Source organism: Watersipora subatra, chromosome 8 (genome assembly GCF_963576615.1).
Source record: "Watersipora subatra chromosome 8, tzWatSuba1.1, whole genome shotgun sequence".
Taxonomy (NCBI): Eukaryota; Metazoa; Bryozoa; class Gymnolaemata; order Cheilostomatida; family Watersiporidae; genus Watersipora; species Watersipora subatra.
The window spans coordinates 58,157,866-58,176,711 of record NC_088715.1 but is presented as its reverse complement, the minus strand read 5'-3'; the positions used below and the strand labels follow the sequence as shown (position 1 = coordinate 58,176,711).

Here is an 18,846-nt window from a genome sequence, read left to right as displayed (position 1 = left end):
GAAACCAACTGTATTTGCCTGCCACTTTGACCTTTACAAAACCTAATAGTAAGTGACTAATACTAATAATAGTACTAATAATGATTTGGTTAAATCAATAGCGATTAATTCTTTCGATGTTGCTGTAGTGGTTGCTAGGGTTTTAGAGACATGTACCTGAGACAATCAATTGTTACGCCAGTCATCAGAATGACACTCTGATCTAAAGTCACTGGTCTAAATCATATCCAATGTTTTCAGGTTCATCCATAATATGGTTTACAATCTTACCTGAAGACTTTAATGTGTTTTGATGAATGATGGGAATACTCTTCAAGAACACCGTACAACGTAATAGCAGCCATTCTATTTTTCATTCTATCTTCTAGCAGCTATTCAAATTTCTAGCAGCTATTCTAACTTTAAAATGTTACAAATGTTTTCAAAATATTAAGTCGGTTTTCTAGCTCCAAAGCTTTACGGTTTTTCTTTAAAACTTTAAAAGTGAAACAATTGAAATAATTCATAACTGTATCCCGCTAATATTTTATAATCACAGAAGTTCTTTGTAAAACTTGGTCTGATGCCTTGACGTATACGAAAAATGGTTTAGCAAAAATGCTGAGGCCAACAACATGGATGTCGCTCCACGCGAAGGAAAGTGCAAAATATAGGCAACATTTCCATCGTTTCAGCTGTAAAAAGACTTGAATTTATCTTCCCAAAATTCCGATGAGCTAGTCGAAGCATACAGCAACATCCTCTATTTAAACGCCACCTCTAATAAAACGCCACTATAGAAAAGATTTAAATTATGAAATATATGTTGAAATGTATTGTATTGATTCTAATATATGTTGGTTGAAAAAATAGAGCGCCATGACATTCAAATAGAGGGTTTATGATACATCAAGTAACCAGATAAAGCATTGAGAAAAATGCATTATATACAATTTTTTTTAAAGCCAAAAGTAAAAACCTAAATTTATCAAGTAATAACTATTGAAAAAATGTTTTCATTGTTACTTTACCTATGACACACATAAACTGAAGGGTTGACAGCTTTGGTGGTAGAGCAATAGATATACATAGAGTAACTTACACCTACTTACATTAGAGATACCGTGAAACCTCTAATTGAATGCCATGGCACTCTATTTTTCAACCCTTCCGCTAAAGTGATGGTCAATTGGAGGTGGTGTTCAAATAGAGGCTGTTGTTGTATTTTTCAAATGTCTCATCAGAATTTTGGGAAGATAAATTTTGCCCTTTTAGGGGCGAAGCAAATGTTGCCTATACTTTGCCCTCTCTTTCCGGTGGAGCGATATTAAACCTTTTGGATGCAAAAAATCTGCTAACTTACCTCCAACTTGTCAAAGATCTCTTAATAAATATGCATTGAGAAACCGAAAAATATCTCTACCAGTTGATATCTATTGCTTGCAATTAACCTGTGATGATATTATAGCCTGTGCCCTGTTTTGCAATTGGTTAGAGCTTTCAATTTTTATTTTATTCTAACTTTGAAGACATATTCTATATCTATACCTACTGATGCAGCATAAAAGCTCATTGCATTCATTGATATGTTTGCTACATGTTGCAGTAAAAACTAGCTTTTTATGTGCAATAGAAGAGGAGTTACGAACGTCGATCAATTGTAAGATCAGATTACCGCAATGATGCTATCAAATAATATGATATAAATCTGCAAATTTATAAGTTATATAATGATAATCTATCAAAAGCTACAAATATATATTCATGAGCAATTGATATAAACCAACCATACTTATATTACACGCAGAAACAAAAAATAACGTTTTTAAAACAAATATTTGCACCGTTTACTCGGATAGTTGCGTTCTGATTGTAGCTTTTGACGGAATGAACATTTTCTGGTTGTCCACCTTCCACAATGTCTTCTGACCTCAACTCGTCTTCTGCACCGCTGAACTAGTCAATATTAGCGCCCAAACAATTTTTGCCAGAGCAAAACATTTATGCGTCGCATTTAGCACAAATGCAACACGTAAAACTTTTGCTCACTAAACGTAACATTTGGCCTAAAACTAGCCATTCATCTACCACAGTAAATGTAAACCGTTTTGATATGCATGTACTCTGAAGTATCAAGACCGCCTTAAACAAGGAACTACTATTAGCCTGAGACGACTAGCAATTATTTCTATGGTGTTGTTTTCAAAGTTTTAAATGAAAAGCTTTGGAGTTGGACAACGAGAGAACTGATTGTTATCGATGTAAACAATTCATTATCAATACGATTATGTGGACACTTCTACTGATCACTTGATATGATGGGTTCATAAAGAACAAAGATTGTCAAAGTGGCAGTGAAATGGTGGTGTCATTCAAATAGAAAGTGGCACTCTATTTTTCAACTCTTCTCTCATAGTGGAGGTCAAATAGAGGCGGCGTTCAATTAGAGGTGGTGTTCAATTAGAGGTGACGTTCAATTAGAGGTGGCATTTAATTAGAGGTGGTATTTAATTAGAGGCGGCGTTCAATTAGAGGTTTTACAATAGTTTAAATTTTTTTTAATTTATATTTTATTATTTTTACTTTCCATTGTTAATTTATAGCAGCCTTTTTATTTTCCTTTCCAACTTATCATACACAGACTAAGACAGCAGTTCTGCTCTAAAATCAATGTCTCCGCTAACAGACTGTTGACATTGCGCAACAATATCTAAACAACTTTACAACAGTTGCATACAAGTTTGCAAACTTGGTTGTCAGTTTTAGAACATTAAATTTTTTCACCAGCTGATTTGACAGTGATTGGAAGAATTTACCATAACTTATCAATGAGTTTACACGATTGTGATTTGCTAATGCATAGGTGACTATGATAATTAACTTGACATGAGTGATCTTTTTGATGTACATGTATGTTGTTATGGCGCCTTACAGTACCTCGCGTTGCGCGTTCACAACTCGAGTTGTACAACTCGAGTTGCCGTGTTGTCCAACTTGAGTTGCCGAATTGCACAACTCGGCCCGGGTTTATGATTAACTCGAGTTGTGTTATACGCAAAACTAACATGGGTTTGTAAAAAATCAAAGTGAGTAATTGGGGTGTCTCATTTACAGAACATCTACAGAAATTTAATAATAATAGTTTAAATATATAGACACATTTAAATTATATATATATTGGCGATATTTGCGCATATTTATTTCTATAAATATAATGAGACAAAAACAATTGTAGAATGTAAAAAGCAAACTAAAAAAACAATCTATGTGGGAGGTAGGCCATTTCTTTTTCAAATGAAAAAAGAGTTATCTCTCTAGAACCTGACAAAAAACTGAATGAACACCGAAAATGAACATAGAAATTATTTCAACGGCGTTTAATGATGCACCAAAATAAATTCCATATATAGAAAATATAGCTAGAGAAAATGAAACGATGAGATGTTCTCTAGCCGAGTTGTTGAACTCGGGTTGCTGTTAAAAAGAACTCGGCCTAGATTTTTGATGAACTCGAGTTGTGTAACTCGAGTTATTTTTACAAACTCGAGTCGGTAAATATAACTCGAGTTGTACAACTCGAGTTGTGCAACTCGAGTTGTACAACTCGAGTTGCAAACTCGGCGCAGTATAATTCGCTATTAGCTCTAGTTTTACAGTACACACATAGCTTAATTTCTATTAGCTAACTGGTGCCTATTGATATACCATTGTTAATATAACCAGATCTACGGTTATGCTACCGTAATACCAATATATTGCACCTTACTTTTGAAAAGCCGCGTTGCGTGTTCACAACTCGAGTTGTGCAACTCGAGCTGTACAACTCGAGTTGTGCAACTCGAGTTGTGAACGCGCAACGTGAGGCACTGTAAGGCGCCATATGTTGTTAGTAACCAGCATGCCTATGATAATCATGTGTCTAGTTGCTGCACTCAAAATTGCCTCAACCTAATTGAAAATAAATAAAACTGAAGCTTTCACCAGTAGCGCCCCATTGACAGAGGTTTTAAAGCGCAATATCTTGTGCAAAAACTACAACCACAGACTTAAACGACGCATTTTCATTACAGCGTAAATATGTATGAGCTAGCTTTACATCGCATCGAGCACCGTCCTTAGCTGACGCACCATTTCCACGAATGTAAATAGAGACCACTAAATGATAGATAGAACTAAAAACTCATATCTTTTTGAACCATTATACTTCCTTGTAGTTCATTTACAAAATGTAACTTATGTTAATTAATCATTTGTATCTTATGGCACACGGAACTACATCGACAACAGCCTTTTACCTGACTTACACGATATCACTCTAAAAACAATTACCGACAGCGTCTTTCCGTACTGTCGTTAGTCGTTACACACTTAGATGGACACATTGCTGTTGTTGTTCGATTATAATAGTTGTACCTATTCCTCAACTTGTTTCCCTAGTGTGAATCTTCGTAAGTATTCAATTATTTTAGACCATAAACTATCAATACTCTGTTTCCACACAACAACTACCAAAACTGACTAACCAACTATCCACACGCACATCAACTGCTTACTTTCTCATTTTTATTAGCAATCATTTTAGGTAAGAAATCTACTTCATAAAACTCGAAGTGTTGTGAAATGTATGAACAAACCTTGAAATTTAAAAATAGGATGTCACAAACTCATGTAGCAAGACAATACGAGGAAAAACAAACCAATACTCCGCTGAGCGCCTTAGCAAGCTCACAACGACCTATCCCAGTAGATGTGCGTGATGTTCGAGTTTGCCTGTAGGTACGACCGTCAGAACTCCAATTTTCTAGAAACTTGGGTAATGAAGGTTCGTGTGAAACTATTCGGCAACGCTTCTCACTTGCTGTAGGATCTAGCTATTTTTTGGCAAATCCATTTGAGTTTTAGACGATGCTAAATGAAAATGTTTCAGGCTCTGTGCAGCAGTTCCAATATAACCGTTTATCACATTGAACTTATTTGTGCTACATGGCTCACAGCACCCTTGAAGCCTATCTCGAGCAGGTTAGAATCAAGACCATCACCGAGCTATAGGTTTAGAGGGTTTATTGCGAGCGAGAAAGAGAAATAGGAATTTGTTTTGTGTTCAATTGAATTGATTAACAGCACTTTTCATGCTTTCAGGGTTATTGGTTTATTAAATTATTAGTTAGTATATACCTTATGTGGAAAGCATGTGTTCAGTAATGGAGGCAGGATTTTTCTTACTGGATGAGATTGGTGTGTGGAATAAAATAGAAGTTGTGTTTTGCGAAGTGTTCTTTAATAGAAGAAGGTAGGAAGAAGGTTTGACGCAGTGCCAGGGATGCGCTGGTCTTTTTTCTGGGCGCTGCGGTTGATCAGGGTTACGTTTGACTGACATGAGTGAAAAATATAGCAGAGCATGGTTTAGGACTGCTACTTTAACTAAAGCTAAATATTCTACAGAAGCTGATTTCCAGTTTCAAATTTTTGAAAACCCTACCGTTAAAATATAGGCCAAATAACATAATTTACCGGTCTGAACAGTTTGGGACGATAATTCTTTAGTAAAATAAAAATAAAATGTTAACTACATATAGTTTTTTTATTTGATATGCATTGTCACTGTATAAGATTGCTACAAACATCTCACCTTTTCTCTTCTTTTCTTCCTTCAGACACACTAGAGCAGGAACAACTGGTGCGCCTCATAAGTTAAAGTCATTAGCCAGCATTTATCAGTAGTGTCTTACTATGTCACGACTATATGTTATAGCAGCGTGTTAGAAGCATCGGTATGTTACGAGAGCAGTTAGCAAGCAATCTTTGATTTCAATTCTCTGACAGTTCATGGTAAGAAGCTGTTATGGTACACTGATTTGTTGGCGAATATTGTAGGAGGCTCTCCCCTTGCCGTAGTCCTAGTTGTCGCCATTTCAGTAGGGTGGTTTTGTATAAGTTCATCATATGAACTTGACAAAACATTATAGTTCTCTTCATTAGAAAAAATGCGGTATTAGAGAGTATGTATTATTTTCATATGTCTATCTGCAAGTGTGTCAATTTTGAGCTTTTCTCGAGCAGCAGTAATGATTTATCTTCCCTTGATGCTGGCAATATATCTTATGGCTTTGTTCTGCACCATCTCAATATCTTGAACTAACTTGTTGATGGGCGTGTCCCAAACTGAGCTGGCATATTCAACATGGGGTCTACAAAGGCTTGTATACACTAGAAGTCTGGCTTTCTCTGGAGCATGGTGGAGCGCAGGTTTGATCATGCCAAGTTGACGATTTGCTTTGAATATTTTATTCTGTATATGCAAGTTAAATTTTAGGTCGGATTGTAGTATCATGCCAAAATATTTAGTTTCAGCAACGATCTCAAGAGGATTGTTGTCCAGGTGGTAGTCTGGCGGAGGAGATGCCGCAGTAGGGTTAAATACCGTTATCAAGCATTTGCTTACATTAAATGACATACACCATTTGGATGACCAGGCTTGTAAGGCGTCTATGTTGTGTTGGAACTTTGTTTTATGACTGGCATTATTGACTGACTGGTATATTAGAGTATCGTCAGCAAACAGACTGGTATTACAGTTGGCAACATCTGGTAGGTTGTTTAAATATACGGGAAACAAAACTGGGCCAAGCACAGCCCCTTGGGGTACTCCTGATGTGACGGGTAGTTCATCGGATTGTTGACCTTTAATTAAGACTTTTTGCTTACGGTTTAGAAGGAAGTCATGGATCCACATAATTATTTGTTGACTGATGTCTGGTATTTTGGCTAGTTTACGCATGAGCACATGTAGTTCGTGTGACACCTTATCGAAGGCTTTAGTAAAATATAGAACTCGTGCATGGACAGTACTCCCTTCATCTACTTTTTTTACTATCTCGTGACAAGTTCCACACACATGTAATTGTGTTTCACATGACAAACCCTTTCGGAATCCATGCTGACGATTATGTAGCACTTAATCTAGAACGATTATTTAGGTGATGAAGCATGATGTGCTCAAGCAGTTTACATGCTATGCTTGTGAGGGAAATAGGCCTGTAATTGTTGAATTGATCTGATGGTCTATGTTTGTGAAGAGGGGTGATATTAGCAAGCTTCCAATCAAATGGCAGTTTAGAAGTGGATAGCGACTTTTGAAATAGGACAGTCAGACACTTGGCAATCATGATTGGGTCGATAAGGAGATCCTCTTTATGGATTTCATCTGGATCAGGGCTCTTACCGCTTTTTAGTGAATGAAGAAGTTTGATAACACCCTCAGTTGATACCTCTATAGTATTTGGTGAGCATGTACTATAGTTTTTATCTTCATGCAAAGTATGCTGTTTGCAGAATTAAGTACTGAAAAAGTTGTTTAGAATATTGGCACACTCGCTGGGGTCTTCAGTGTGAGAGTTTGGCACAGTTAACAGTTTCATTGGTGGTTTCGTAACACCTTGGGATCGTTTCAGATGATGGTAAAACGGTTTGCTGTTACCAGTTTCTTAGTGGCTTACACACTTTATTAGTTACATAGTCACGCTCAATAGTTCGTAGTTCATGTTTATGCTGGCTCCCCTCTTGTTTGTACTTAAGTAAGTAGAAGGGGTCATTGGTGCGTTTGTATTTGTTATAAGTTTTGCGATATTTCGCTACCAGTTTACTGGCACATTTATTAAACCAGTAAGGTTGATTAGGTGGTTTTGGCTTTAATTTGCGGGTTGTACCGCTATCTCTAAGTACTGCTTTTTTTAACTCTGTTGAGAAGAGAGTCCACATTTCGTTGATATCCTTCATTTCTGGAAGTGCGAGTTGAGTAGGCCATAGCACATTTTCAAACATGTCGACATCTGCTTTATGGTACGTCTTTTGAGGACGTGAGGTGGAAGTAGGCATTTGATGGTAGTATCTGATTTCAATGTCAATAACAGAGTGATCGCTTATACCGGGATTTATAACTGATGTTGATAGGTTAACCGTCCTACTAGTACAAACAAGGTTTAAGGTCCCTTTTTTTATGAATGTGAAGATAAATAAAGATTATTTAAATATAATAAGCTGAATAATATAGATAGGGGTGTTGTTGGCAGATATTCTATCTATACTGCAACTCATTCAAGACACCGAAATAGAATTTTTTTAATTACGAAAGTTTTATGCACCGAGTTGAGGCTTTTAAGTAACACTCCCATGCACTAGAATTTATTACAACCAGGTCATTCGCTATTTTTGTTTAGCCAAGATAATTAATTTTCCTGAATAAATCGGTTTGCAGATCATGACCCCGGTGTTTCGGTGGTTATTATGGCTTAGAGATTCAATTTTGTAGCACAATTGTAACAGCTTTTGCAAGTTTATTTATACAAGGACACTAGCCATATTGATGCTTCACTCATTACAAGATCATGAACAATAGAACTAGAACATATAAATTTCAGTTGTACGTTTTACATAATTTGTTTCACACAAAATTTTCATTTTTTTTTACAATTTTAAACTGGGTCAAAAAATCTGCTCATTTGTTCTATCTAGTACAGAAAAGTTCTGAAATCCTGGTTTTGAGATTTTTATGATTCCACCTCGTTTGAAAAATACTGATGTCTGTGGATTCTAGCTGTATGGTCTTAGCTTTGAAAAAGGTTCTGGTACATAATCTAAACTGTTTTGGTTATTATGTTGGATGAATTGCCCTATTGTGCTGAGTTAGTGTGCTGAATATGTGATAAATATGATGTCAAATAGATGCACTGTATTTGGATGAGTGTCTGTTCTAAGTTATTGTTCTTGCGTTGTACTAAATTAATATCATGGATAAGTTGTTCTAATATTCTATTAATGCAATGGTAAGTCCTACAGCACGTAGAAAAGTGTATTGAAACAATGAATTGTTCAAAGCTTCACCTCCAACCAATACATTTAGACATTGAAGATTACTGAAATATGCTGGGAATCCAAAGTGTATGTGTAATTCTCTTCCAAGCTATGTTATACTAGCTTCTTTTCATCAATGAGTTTTGTTTAATTTCAGCATTTTTTATATGATTTGACACTTTGTACTCACTTGGTAGTCCATATATATATAGTGTGCTAGGTGAATGCGCGGCATTTCACGGGTAATAATAAAGAGCTTATAAACAGCTGCAGGTAATGTAGTTGTCATTGGCTAATTTTCTTTACCCAATGAGTTTGATTACCTTAAAGGTATAAACACACTAGGCGATATTTAGAGCGATATCGCGCTGCGTGGCGCTAATCTGCGCTAGAATTCACCCAGCGTGCTCATCCAGAGAGATAACGTTAGACTTTCTCTGCACAACTTTATCGCTAGCGAGATGCATTTCGATTGGTTGGATTTTACCAGAATGCAATTTTATGGCGGGTAATTATTTCTTATCGATGTTCACCAACGTACAGCAGCGACAATTTGCTATTTTGTTAATATTGAAACATCTTCAGAACGAGCACTGAATTGTTCATAAATTTAATAATAGCACTCCCAGTCATGTGCACCATAACAAACAAAAATTACAAAAAATTCAAGTTGTAAACCAACATTTGAAGTCAATCGTTGCGCAGGTTGACCATCTTGAGAACGGTAAATATTTAATACATTAGGCCTAAATATAAAAAACCACGACAAAATAAAATATGTATAAAAATAGTAAAAAATATTACAGTTAAAAATGCAATAATCGTTTTTCTTATGTCTCCTTGTAGTGTAGGCAGTGTACAATCCGTGAAAATGAGATAGGTTTAATAACAAATGCGTAAGTTGTTTACGTTGTCGCCTAGACGGCGCCATATTGACTGACCTAAATTTATTAACAACTCCGAAGAAACTAATGATACGGAATTTTATTGGCAGTTTGTGGGCGTGCCCATTATATCGCTTGCTAGTGAATCGCTCAAGTGTGTTTATGCACACGCTAGCGATATCTCCGCCCTCCTCATGACGCTCGCGATAAAATCGCCTAGTGTGTTTACACCTTTACCCTTTCAGTCCTGATACCTACTATTTCGGGAGAAGTTGTGTTCACTTTGGCCTGAGACCAACAATGAGTTTGATTACCTTAAGCTAATAAATTTAGCTACCTATAGTTATCTTATAAGCTAGCAACTTAACTTACTATAATAGGAGCTGTGCTTATGATTGTGCTTATAATCGGTACATTGCGATCTCTCATGCGATCAATCATGATCTTCAAGCATGCTAGTAGTAACTACTAGTACTTTTGCAAGCGCTTCAGGCGTGCGCATTTTAACCAGTGTAATAAGTATGACTACAATTATTCCATTGTATAGCGATGTAGCCGCTTGGCTTAGTGGATAGCACGCTTGTCTGCCGATCTGGAGGTTATAAGTTCAATTCTAGTGCGAAGCAGTTTTTGTTCCTACAAATTTATCGCTATAACCGGACACACAAAGGGCAGGCAGACAAACACAGATTTATTTATATGTATATAGATAAAAGTCATGATGCAAATGTTTTTTACGTTTAGCTTGTGTAGAGTTTACTCTATTTTAGAAAGTAAAGCTATACAAAACCAAATCGTTCATAAGGCAGACATATGTGGACAGAAAGTAGTATTTTAGAGAGTAAGCTTTTTACGCAAACAAAGCATGATTTTATGTGAATCTTTTTTATCAGTGCTACATACCATAAAACGTCTAATTGAACGCCTCCTCTAATGGAACGCCACCTCTATTTGAACACCACCTCTATTTGAACGCCACCTCTATTTGACCGCCACTATGAGAGAAGGGTTGAAAAATAAAATGCTTCACCCTTTATTTGAATGCCACTTCCATTTGACCGCCACTTTGACAATCTTTGATCTTTATAAACCCATAATATCAAGTGATCAGTAGAAAAGTTTCCACAAAATCGTATTAATAATTAATCGTTTACATCATTAACAATCAATTCTCTCGTTGTCCAACTCCAAAGCTTTTCTGTTTCTTCCCGTTAAAACTTTGAAGGCAACACAATAGATATAATTAATAACTATCAGGCTAATAGTAGTTCCTTGTTTAATGCAGTCTTGATACTTTGAAGTTCACGTATGTAACAAAGGGTTTACATTCACGATGGTAGATGAACTACGTACTAGTTCTAGGCCAAAGGTTACATTTAGCGAGCAAAACTTGCATGTGTACTAAATGCAACATATAAAAGTTTTGCTCTGCCAAAATAATTGTTTAGACGCTAATATCGACTAATTCAGCACTGTAGAAGAAGAGTTGAGGTCAGAAGACATTGTAGAAGGTATTGGACAACCAGAAGATGTTCATTCCATCGAAAGCAACGATCAGATTGCAGCTATTTGAGCAAATGATATAAATATTTTTGTTTTAAAAGCGTTAATTTTGCTTCTGCATGTAATATAAGTATGGTTTGTTTATGTCACTTGTTCATTAATATATATTTGCAGCATTTGATAGATTATCATTATATAACAGTACAGACAGTAGTCTACTAACTGAAATAAAACTAAGCAATGTCATTAGAAAGATGCAAATGTCATGGAGACAATTACAGAACCTCTTCAAAATGTATTGACTGAATATTATTTAGGTGCTAGATTTGAATCCTTGAAAGTTGACTTGCAACAAAATTCACATTACAGTTATTTGATAAGAAAAGATTCACCATGTCCTACTCTGTTGCGTTGTAGGTGCAAAATATGTGAAAAGGTGATTACAAGCTCTTAAAAGCCAAAAACCGAACAGAAAATCGCAGCCCCACGAGACCGCCATAGTTTGGATTCCCTTTCCAAAACGGCTCAAATGTGATCTAGTTGTGAGAGATGGTTTCTGTTTACACTTTCATGCAATCTTATTCGTCGAAATATTTTCACAAATATACTTCACGCATTAAATAAAACTATGTCTATTGTTCTTACGCGTCAGTTTTATCATCATCGTAATGTTGTCACTTTTAGCAGTGATATCTTATAACTTACCGTAAAAATTCATTGAACATTTAAAACTTACCTCGAAGGAGTACATATCATTGTCTGATAATCATGACGAGCCTGTTGGTTACCTGTGATAATCGAAAAGTACTGCAAAAATTATTTGCACAGTATTGGGTCACATGATCAGAATACGACTTGCCAATTAGACCAGGCCGAAAAAAACTGTAAAGTAGCGAGCATCTATATTTGATACGGGGTCTTAGGTAAAACCTGAAGTGTTTGTCATAAACTATTGCTACGATAAGTTTTATATTGAACTTTTTATTGGCCTTTCAATTCACGCGAGAACATCACGTGACAAGACGATAATCAAAATCTGTGGATACTGTGGAAAATCAGAGAAATAAAGAGATTCCAATCTACGGCGGCTTTTCGTTTTTGAGCTTTTAAGAGCTTGTAATCGCATTTCCACACATTTGGCACCTACAACACAACAGAGTAAGACATAGTGAATCTTTTGATACCAAATAACTGTAATGTGAATTTTGTTGCAAGTCAACCTTTAAAGAAAATAGCACAAGTGCTTTTAACAATAGTGTTGTCAGTTACAGTTTATTGAATGAAAGCATTCCATCACTTTGTTGAAATATTGTTAAGATACACCAGCATTCAAATACTCATTAATATTAAAAAATGGCTACATTGGTTTGTGTCTACGGTTAAAGTTCATCACTGAAGTCTACATTAAAGTAGTTGATCACATGATCCAACAACTTAATATTTTAAAAATTCATTTTAAATGTGAATTAACACAAAATTGTAGTAGATTTTATCATAAAACATTTGTATATCGGTATTTTCCTCTCTTTTGAGATTGTTTTTGACGTTTGGCGTGATCTGACTGCTAGGATGTTTCAAGATTGAAATCGGCAAAATTTGACCGCGGTTGAAATGCTCAGATTAGGAGAAAGTCTTACAGCAGAATCACTAGTTCCAAAAAGTTTTGAATACTATTAAAGCTCTCTATGTGTTACAAAACTTGCTCATCAGTTTTTAGAAGTCATGTCTTATTTTGGTTTTTGTCTGCACACATTTAGTAAGTCCCTGACGTAAATTTGTATATTTTCATACTGACGGTTTGTAACAAGAATGTTAACTACTACCTACATCTCGGAAGGTAGCAACTGCTTGGCAAAACTTTTGGGCAACAAGTATGCCAACAAGTATGCCAAGCAGGGCGTAAGTAAAGATTACAATTTATTTTTAGGTTTTATCTTTTGATGCTCTGAATGTAGGATATATTGTTTACACTAGTCCTAACTTTTTGTTCCATACTACCATTTTGCCATTCTTGGACCATATCCTTAAACTAATGCTTGCTGAGATTTCTGTTATGGATCAATTCTTTAAATTTGAAAATTCTATTTAATTATTAGATTGACTTTTTTTAAACTTCTGTAAAAATGTTTTACACATCTTTTAGTTTTTTGTGTGCGTTTTGAGTTACATGTGACTGATATCCGTCTTGCAATACTCTCCGTGTTGGATACTAATTTACTTTTGTTTTAATTTATGTATGAAACAATCTGCTGTAATAACAGCTAGCTAAGATTCCTTGTCATCGTATACATACGGTATATACATCTACTTATATGCAGATGCTTGCATGAACATGTATACTTGTATCTAGATGTATACATACATGTATATATAGATCTACATACCTTATATATGGTCACCCAATCAATGTTCTTCATTCTTCAAGCCTACTATGCCACATTCTCAGCCTATTACTATTAGTCTATCCAACTAGACAAAGAGAATAAAACCACTGCTATATCACTCTAACAACCTTAATAAGTGCCATTAAATAATTACCTAGTCACCATCTATCACAGAATAGATGATGTCGGGGCAACTCAAGAAGAGTGTTATTGCAGCCTGAAGTTCTCTCAGTTTTTTAAACAAAGATTGCCTACTTCGTACCTAACGCTAGTTGTTGACTTACAGTCACAACTTCGAGATGGTATAAAAGCTGTCGAGTTATCATCATTTATACCTACAGGTTTTAGTGGCTGTTATAATTATCTGTATGATGACTTCTCATAGTGTTTATTTTATTTGTTTACAAAAACTGATTGTGTTTGAGAACATTTATAGTTTTAGTTAGTTTGAAATTTTTGGCTTGGAGTTTTATAGGCACCTCTGTAACACTGTTTGATTTTTCAATTAATTATTTTATACAGATGAATGTTTGCTATTCTTTTAGATTGCTGAAGCACTGGAGGAGAGAGATGCTTTGTTGATAGCAGTAAGTCGTCAAACAGCTTCTTCATGCTTGCTGCTCGTTTTATGTCCATGTTTTTGTAATCTTTATAGATAGGTCAAACAGAGGTCAAACTTCATGCATATCCGTTTCTTGTGATCTGGGACCCATTTTTGCTATATTTCACCAACGTAGTCCCTAATGCTCACGATATCATTTATTCTAGATACAAATAGAGTATTATAACTGGTTTCTCCCTTGCTGAAGTTGCTGTTTCACTTTTAAATCACCTACGAACGCCGTTCTGTATTGCATCATTTTCTGACAGCAAAATCATTCACAGATTCACCCTACAATGTGGTGTAGCATTTAGTGCAAAACAAGAATATTCAACTTTTGCTTCTTTTATTATGAAAATACTAGTACCATGTCAGTCTAGTGCGCCATGAGAGATTATCAGGTGTAATAACTACGTGTACAATTAACTTAACATCCATAGTAGTACCCTGGCAGTCTGGTGTGCCATGAGAGATTCTCAGGCGTAATAATTATGACAACAAAATTTTTCAAAATCTGAACACGCTGTCAAATGGCGCAGGTGTTAACACGTTGGTCTATCTACCTGAAGGTCGCAATTGCGAACTTGTACTATGTAGTCTTTTTCTCCAATCTTCAACTCTGTCTTCGGATGGATACAGCTCTTATCATAGTAAAGATTGAACATTGTCATTCACTTGCTGCGATGCATTACATAAAAAATAGTATTACTCGACCAAATACTTGAGCCAAATACAAGTAGTCAATTTCAACGAGCACTCGCATAAGTGCAGTATAACTAAATTTGTGAAATTGTCTGCTCCTTTTAATGCTAATTAGCATGAAAAAAGAAAATTCTAAATATTTTCATCCTTAGTAGACCATTTCCACTGCTAGTGAGCAGGTTACAAATCACATGTTTTTGGTGTAAACTTTCAGTCAGACAATGACATGTGTTCTCACTTAAAGCTCTTGATGCTTATCGTTTGTGAAGAGCTAAAGCTCTTGTCTGCTTGCAGCCTCTCCTGTCCTTCAAACACCCTCATATTAAGAATGTGAGGCTGCGCGTGAGGAGTCCAGAGCAGTATTGTGAGCGGATATTGCAGCAACCATGGGATGAGATAGTCGCAGCCCATATAAGGTGGTATAGTCTTAATGTTTAATATTTAATTTGTCTTTGGTCCTTGTAAAACTATCAGTCATTCAATGGTTAGGTTTGATAATTTGTCTGTATATACGTATATATATATATATATATATATATATATATATATATATATATATATATATATATATATATATATATATATATATATATATATATATATTCAAATGTATCCTACTTGAAACTAAAATCAGAGTGCTCAACATAGGATGGAGCAGTATAAATTGGAAAGTCAAATAGTTTACTTATCTTTCAGCTACTGTCAGTTTCCTGCTGGCGCATTCTTCAGGCTGTAAGCTTCAACAGTTGAAGCTTACAGCCTGAAGAATGCGCCAGCAGGAAACTGACAGTAGCTGAAAGATAAGTAAACTATTTGACTTTCCAATTTATATATATATATATATATATATATCGAACTGAAAACTGATCTGAAAATTTGCTTGTAGCTTTCTTTGATAATTCTCCAGATTTTGGGCCGAAAAATGTTTTGGGGTCACCACCTGTAAGGGGTGTTAGCGCAAAAAAGAAAATGAATCTTTGTGAATAAAATTGACACTAAACATGATTTTGTCAACAACTAAAAGGAGACAACTGGAACGTTGGTTAATTTGTGGCTAACTAACTATTTGGGGCTAACTAACTATTTGGGGCTAACTAACTATTTGGGGCTAACTAACTATTTGTGGCTAACTAACTATTTGGGGCTAACTAACTACATGTATTTGGGGCTAACTAACTATTTGTGGCTAACTAAATATTTGGGGCTAATTATTTGTGGCTAACTAACTATTTGGGGCTAACTAACTATTTGGGGCTAACTAATTTGAACTACTAACACTCAGCTGGTTGGACTGATGCTCCAACCAATCAGCCACCTTCTGAAGCGTCAAATTCTTCCAATCAGGGATAAAGATTGCTTATTCATATATTTGTTTTATTTATTTGTTGTATTCACTTAAAAATTATGACAATGTAAATTAGAAATTTCAGTTGTACTTTTCAACTGACAAATGCCAAGTATGTCTGCTAAGTATCCAATAGTATCAATAATCTGTAATTAACAAATGTAAAGTAGATACCGTATATTGTATAGTATGGTAAAACATCTGTTTGCACGCCATGACGCTCTATTTTTCAATCCTCTTCCTACAGTGGTGTTTAATTAAAGGTGGTGTTCAAAGGTGGCGCTGTATTTTTCAACTAGTCCATCAGAGTTTTGGGACGATAAATTTAACCCTTCACAGGCAAAGCAATGCTAATGTCGCCTATATTTTGCACTCTCCTTTGGGCTAATCGACATGAATGCCATTGGCCTCAGCATTTTTTGCTACACCGTTTTTCATATACATCGAAGTATCAGACCGAGTTGAACAAGGAACTCCTTTGATTATAAAATATTAGCGTGATACTGCTATTAATAGTTATCAATCATTTTAGTGGTGCCACTTTCAAAATTTTAAAGAAAAAATTGTAAAGCTTTGGAGTTAGAAACGAGCATTTAATTTTTACAACGTTTTTAATGTTTTATAGTTAGAATACGCCATAACATTGGCTGCTGTTATGTCATATGGTCTCTTTGAAGTATTCTCATCGTTCATCATAACGCTTTAAAGTCATCAGTTTAGATTGTAAACCACATTATAGATGAACCTGAAAACATTGAATATGATTTAGAGTTTTAGACCATTGTGGCTTTAAATCAGAGTATAGTTCTGATGATTGTGACGAACGATCTTTTCAGGTACACTGTCACTAAAATCATGGCAGTCACTTCAGCAACACCAAAAAAATTAATTGCTATTGATGTAACCCAGTCTTATGTGTAATATTTTGTGGACACTTTTTTACCGATCACTTTTTATCATGGGTTTGTAATGATCAAAGAATGTCAACGTGGCAAGCACATATAAGTGCCGTTCAATTAAAGGGTGGCGTTGTATTTTTCAAAACTTTTTCTGCAGTGGTGTTCTATTAGATGTGGCGTTCAAATAAAGGCGACGTTCAAATAGAGGTTTTATGATAACTATAATAGCTATAATAGACCAAGGCTATACCTGACTCTCTAGGCTATAGCTGAAGCTTGATGTGGCCATGTTTCATAGTACTTTACTTTATGGGTTTCCACCCGCGACGGTTATTCAATGTTTAGTTTAGATTAAGCATATTTATGTGTTTGACTGAAGATACCAATGGCACCTTATTATTTCCGCTACATTAAGGTATTTTATGGGAAAAACATTTTCATCCCTTACATCAGAATGTCAGTCACGGAAAAATGTGATCATTAATTAATGGTTCAACTATTAGATGGAGCATATTCTGTATACAGGATTATTAGGAGATGTTTCAAATGGACTTTGATGTATTCTGTATGCCACCTTTTGTGAGCTGGTGTGGTAATCAAACATATTCTTTTACCAACATCAAATGCTTATGAAAGTTTAAAATACAGGATAAAGCTTTCAACAAGCTATCAGTAAGATGAGACAGTATTTAGGGATATCTTTATGAGAGCTCTAGCAAGTATGTCCTAGCCCTAGCAATTGTGTTGTAGCTATGAAATTAAGACTCTGTGTTGTTTGTGCGCAGTTAACTGAAAGATATTCAACATGAACTTGGAAAGAAATGCTGCTCATGGGAGAGTCAGCACAATATCATGTTTTACTCATCAATTGTGTGACTAGGTCTTACCTTGTGTGCATGTATTCTATAGACTACTATGGACCGTCTCTACCTGTACATATATACATGTATATTTATAGGTACATTTCTACTACATGTACATATATATATATAGGTACATTTTACTACATGTACATAGATATATATATATATATATATATATATATATATATATATACATTTACATATATGTACATATTTTCTATAGAGCACTATGGGCCGTCTCTAACTCGGACTATACTGAGACATATGCCTGTCAATCAGCTGCAATCTCAGCATTCACTAAGGCCTTTCAGGCAATGAAGGATGAAAACTGGGCATTACCCATCATGTTCGTGCTCAGCATCGATCTCAGATTATTTGCCATATCGGTAAGTCCTTAATATATCTGTATATATAAATCTAGGTGTTTGTTTGTCTTTTGTTGGCTGGTCTGTCGTCAGTATGTCCAGTTGTAGTGATTAAAATCTAGAAACGAAAAAACCATTTCGCACTGGCATTGAATTCGGAAATAACAGTTCTGCAGACAGATTTGCTCGCTATTACGCCACTTGTGATACTATAGAACACTTGTGCAGGTACTTATTACACCTGCCAATCTTTAATGGCAACTGGTTGAAATAGGCTTGTTTCACGCTTGAACTACTAGAAGAAAATTATATGCCCAGACTTCCCCAAAATGCTATCTATCTATAATAATCTGAAAGTTTGTCTGTTGTTCGTCTGTCCAACTATAGCGATAACGCATTAGCAATGGAAAACACTTTCGTCCTGGATTTTAACTCGCAACATTCAAATAGCAATTCTACTAACAAGCAACC

At 35.4% G+C, this 18,846-nt stretch overlaps 2 protein-coding genes across 2 annotated transcripts in view; one reads left to right on the top strand and one right to left on the bottom strand.

Moving 5' to 3' along the window:
* Positions 1-4,702, bottom strand: part of LOC137402785 (uncharacterized) — a 59,503-nt gene extending 54,801 nt beyond the window's left edge. Inside the window, exon 1 of the mRNA XM_068089292.1 lies at positions 4,614-4,702. The gene's annotated coding sequence lies outside the window, so the exon portion shown is untranslated. The remainder of the gene's footprint in view (positions 1-4,613) is intronic.
* Positions 4,703-4,923: 221 nt separating this feature from the next.
* LOC137402039 (PCI domain-containing protein 2-like) overlaps positions 4,924-18,846 on the top strand; it is a 32,457-nt gene continuing 18,534 nt past the window's right edge. The window contains exons 1-4 of the mRNA XM_068088511.1: positions 4,924-4,998; positions 14,146-14,187; positions 15,198-15,319; positions 18,234-18,396. Of these exons, the coding sequence (XP_067944612.1) occupies positions 4,963-4,998; positions 14,146-14,187; positions 15,198-15,319; positions 18,234-18,396 (363 nt within the window). The 5' untranslated portion in view covers positions 4,924-4,962. The remainder of the gene's footprint in view (positions 4,999-14,145; positions 14,188-15,197; positions 15,320-18,233; positions 18,397-18,846) is intronic.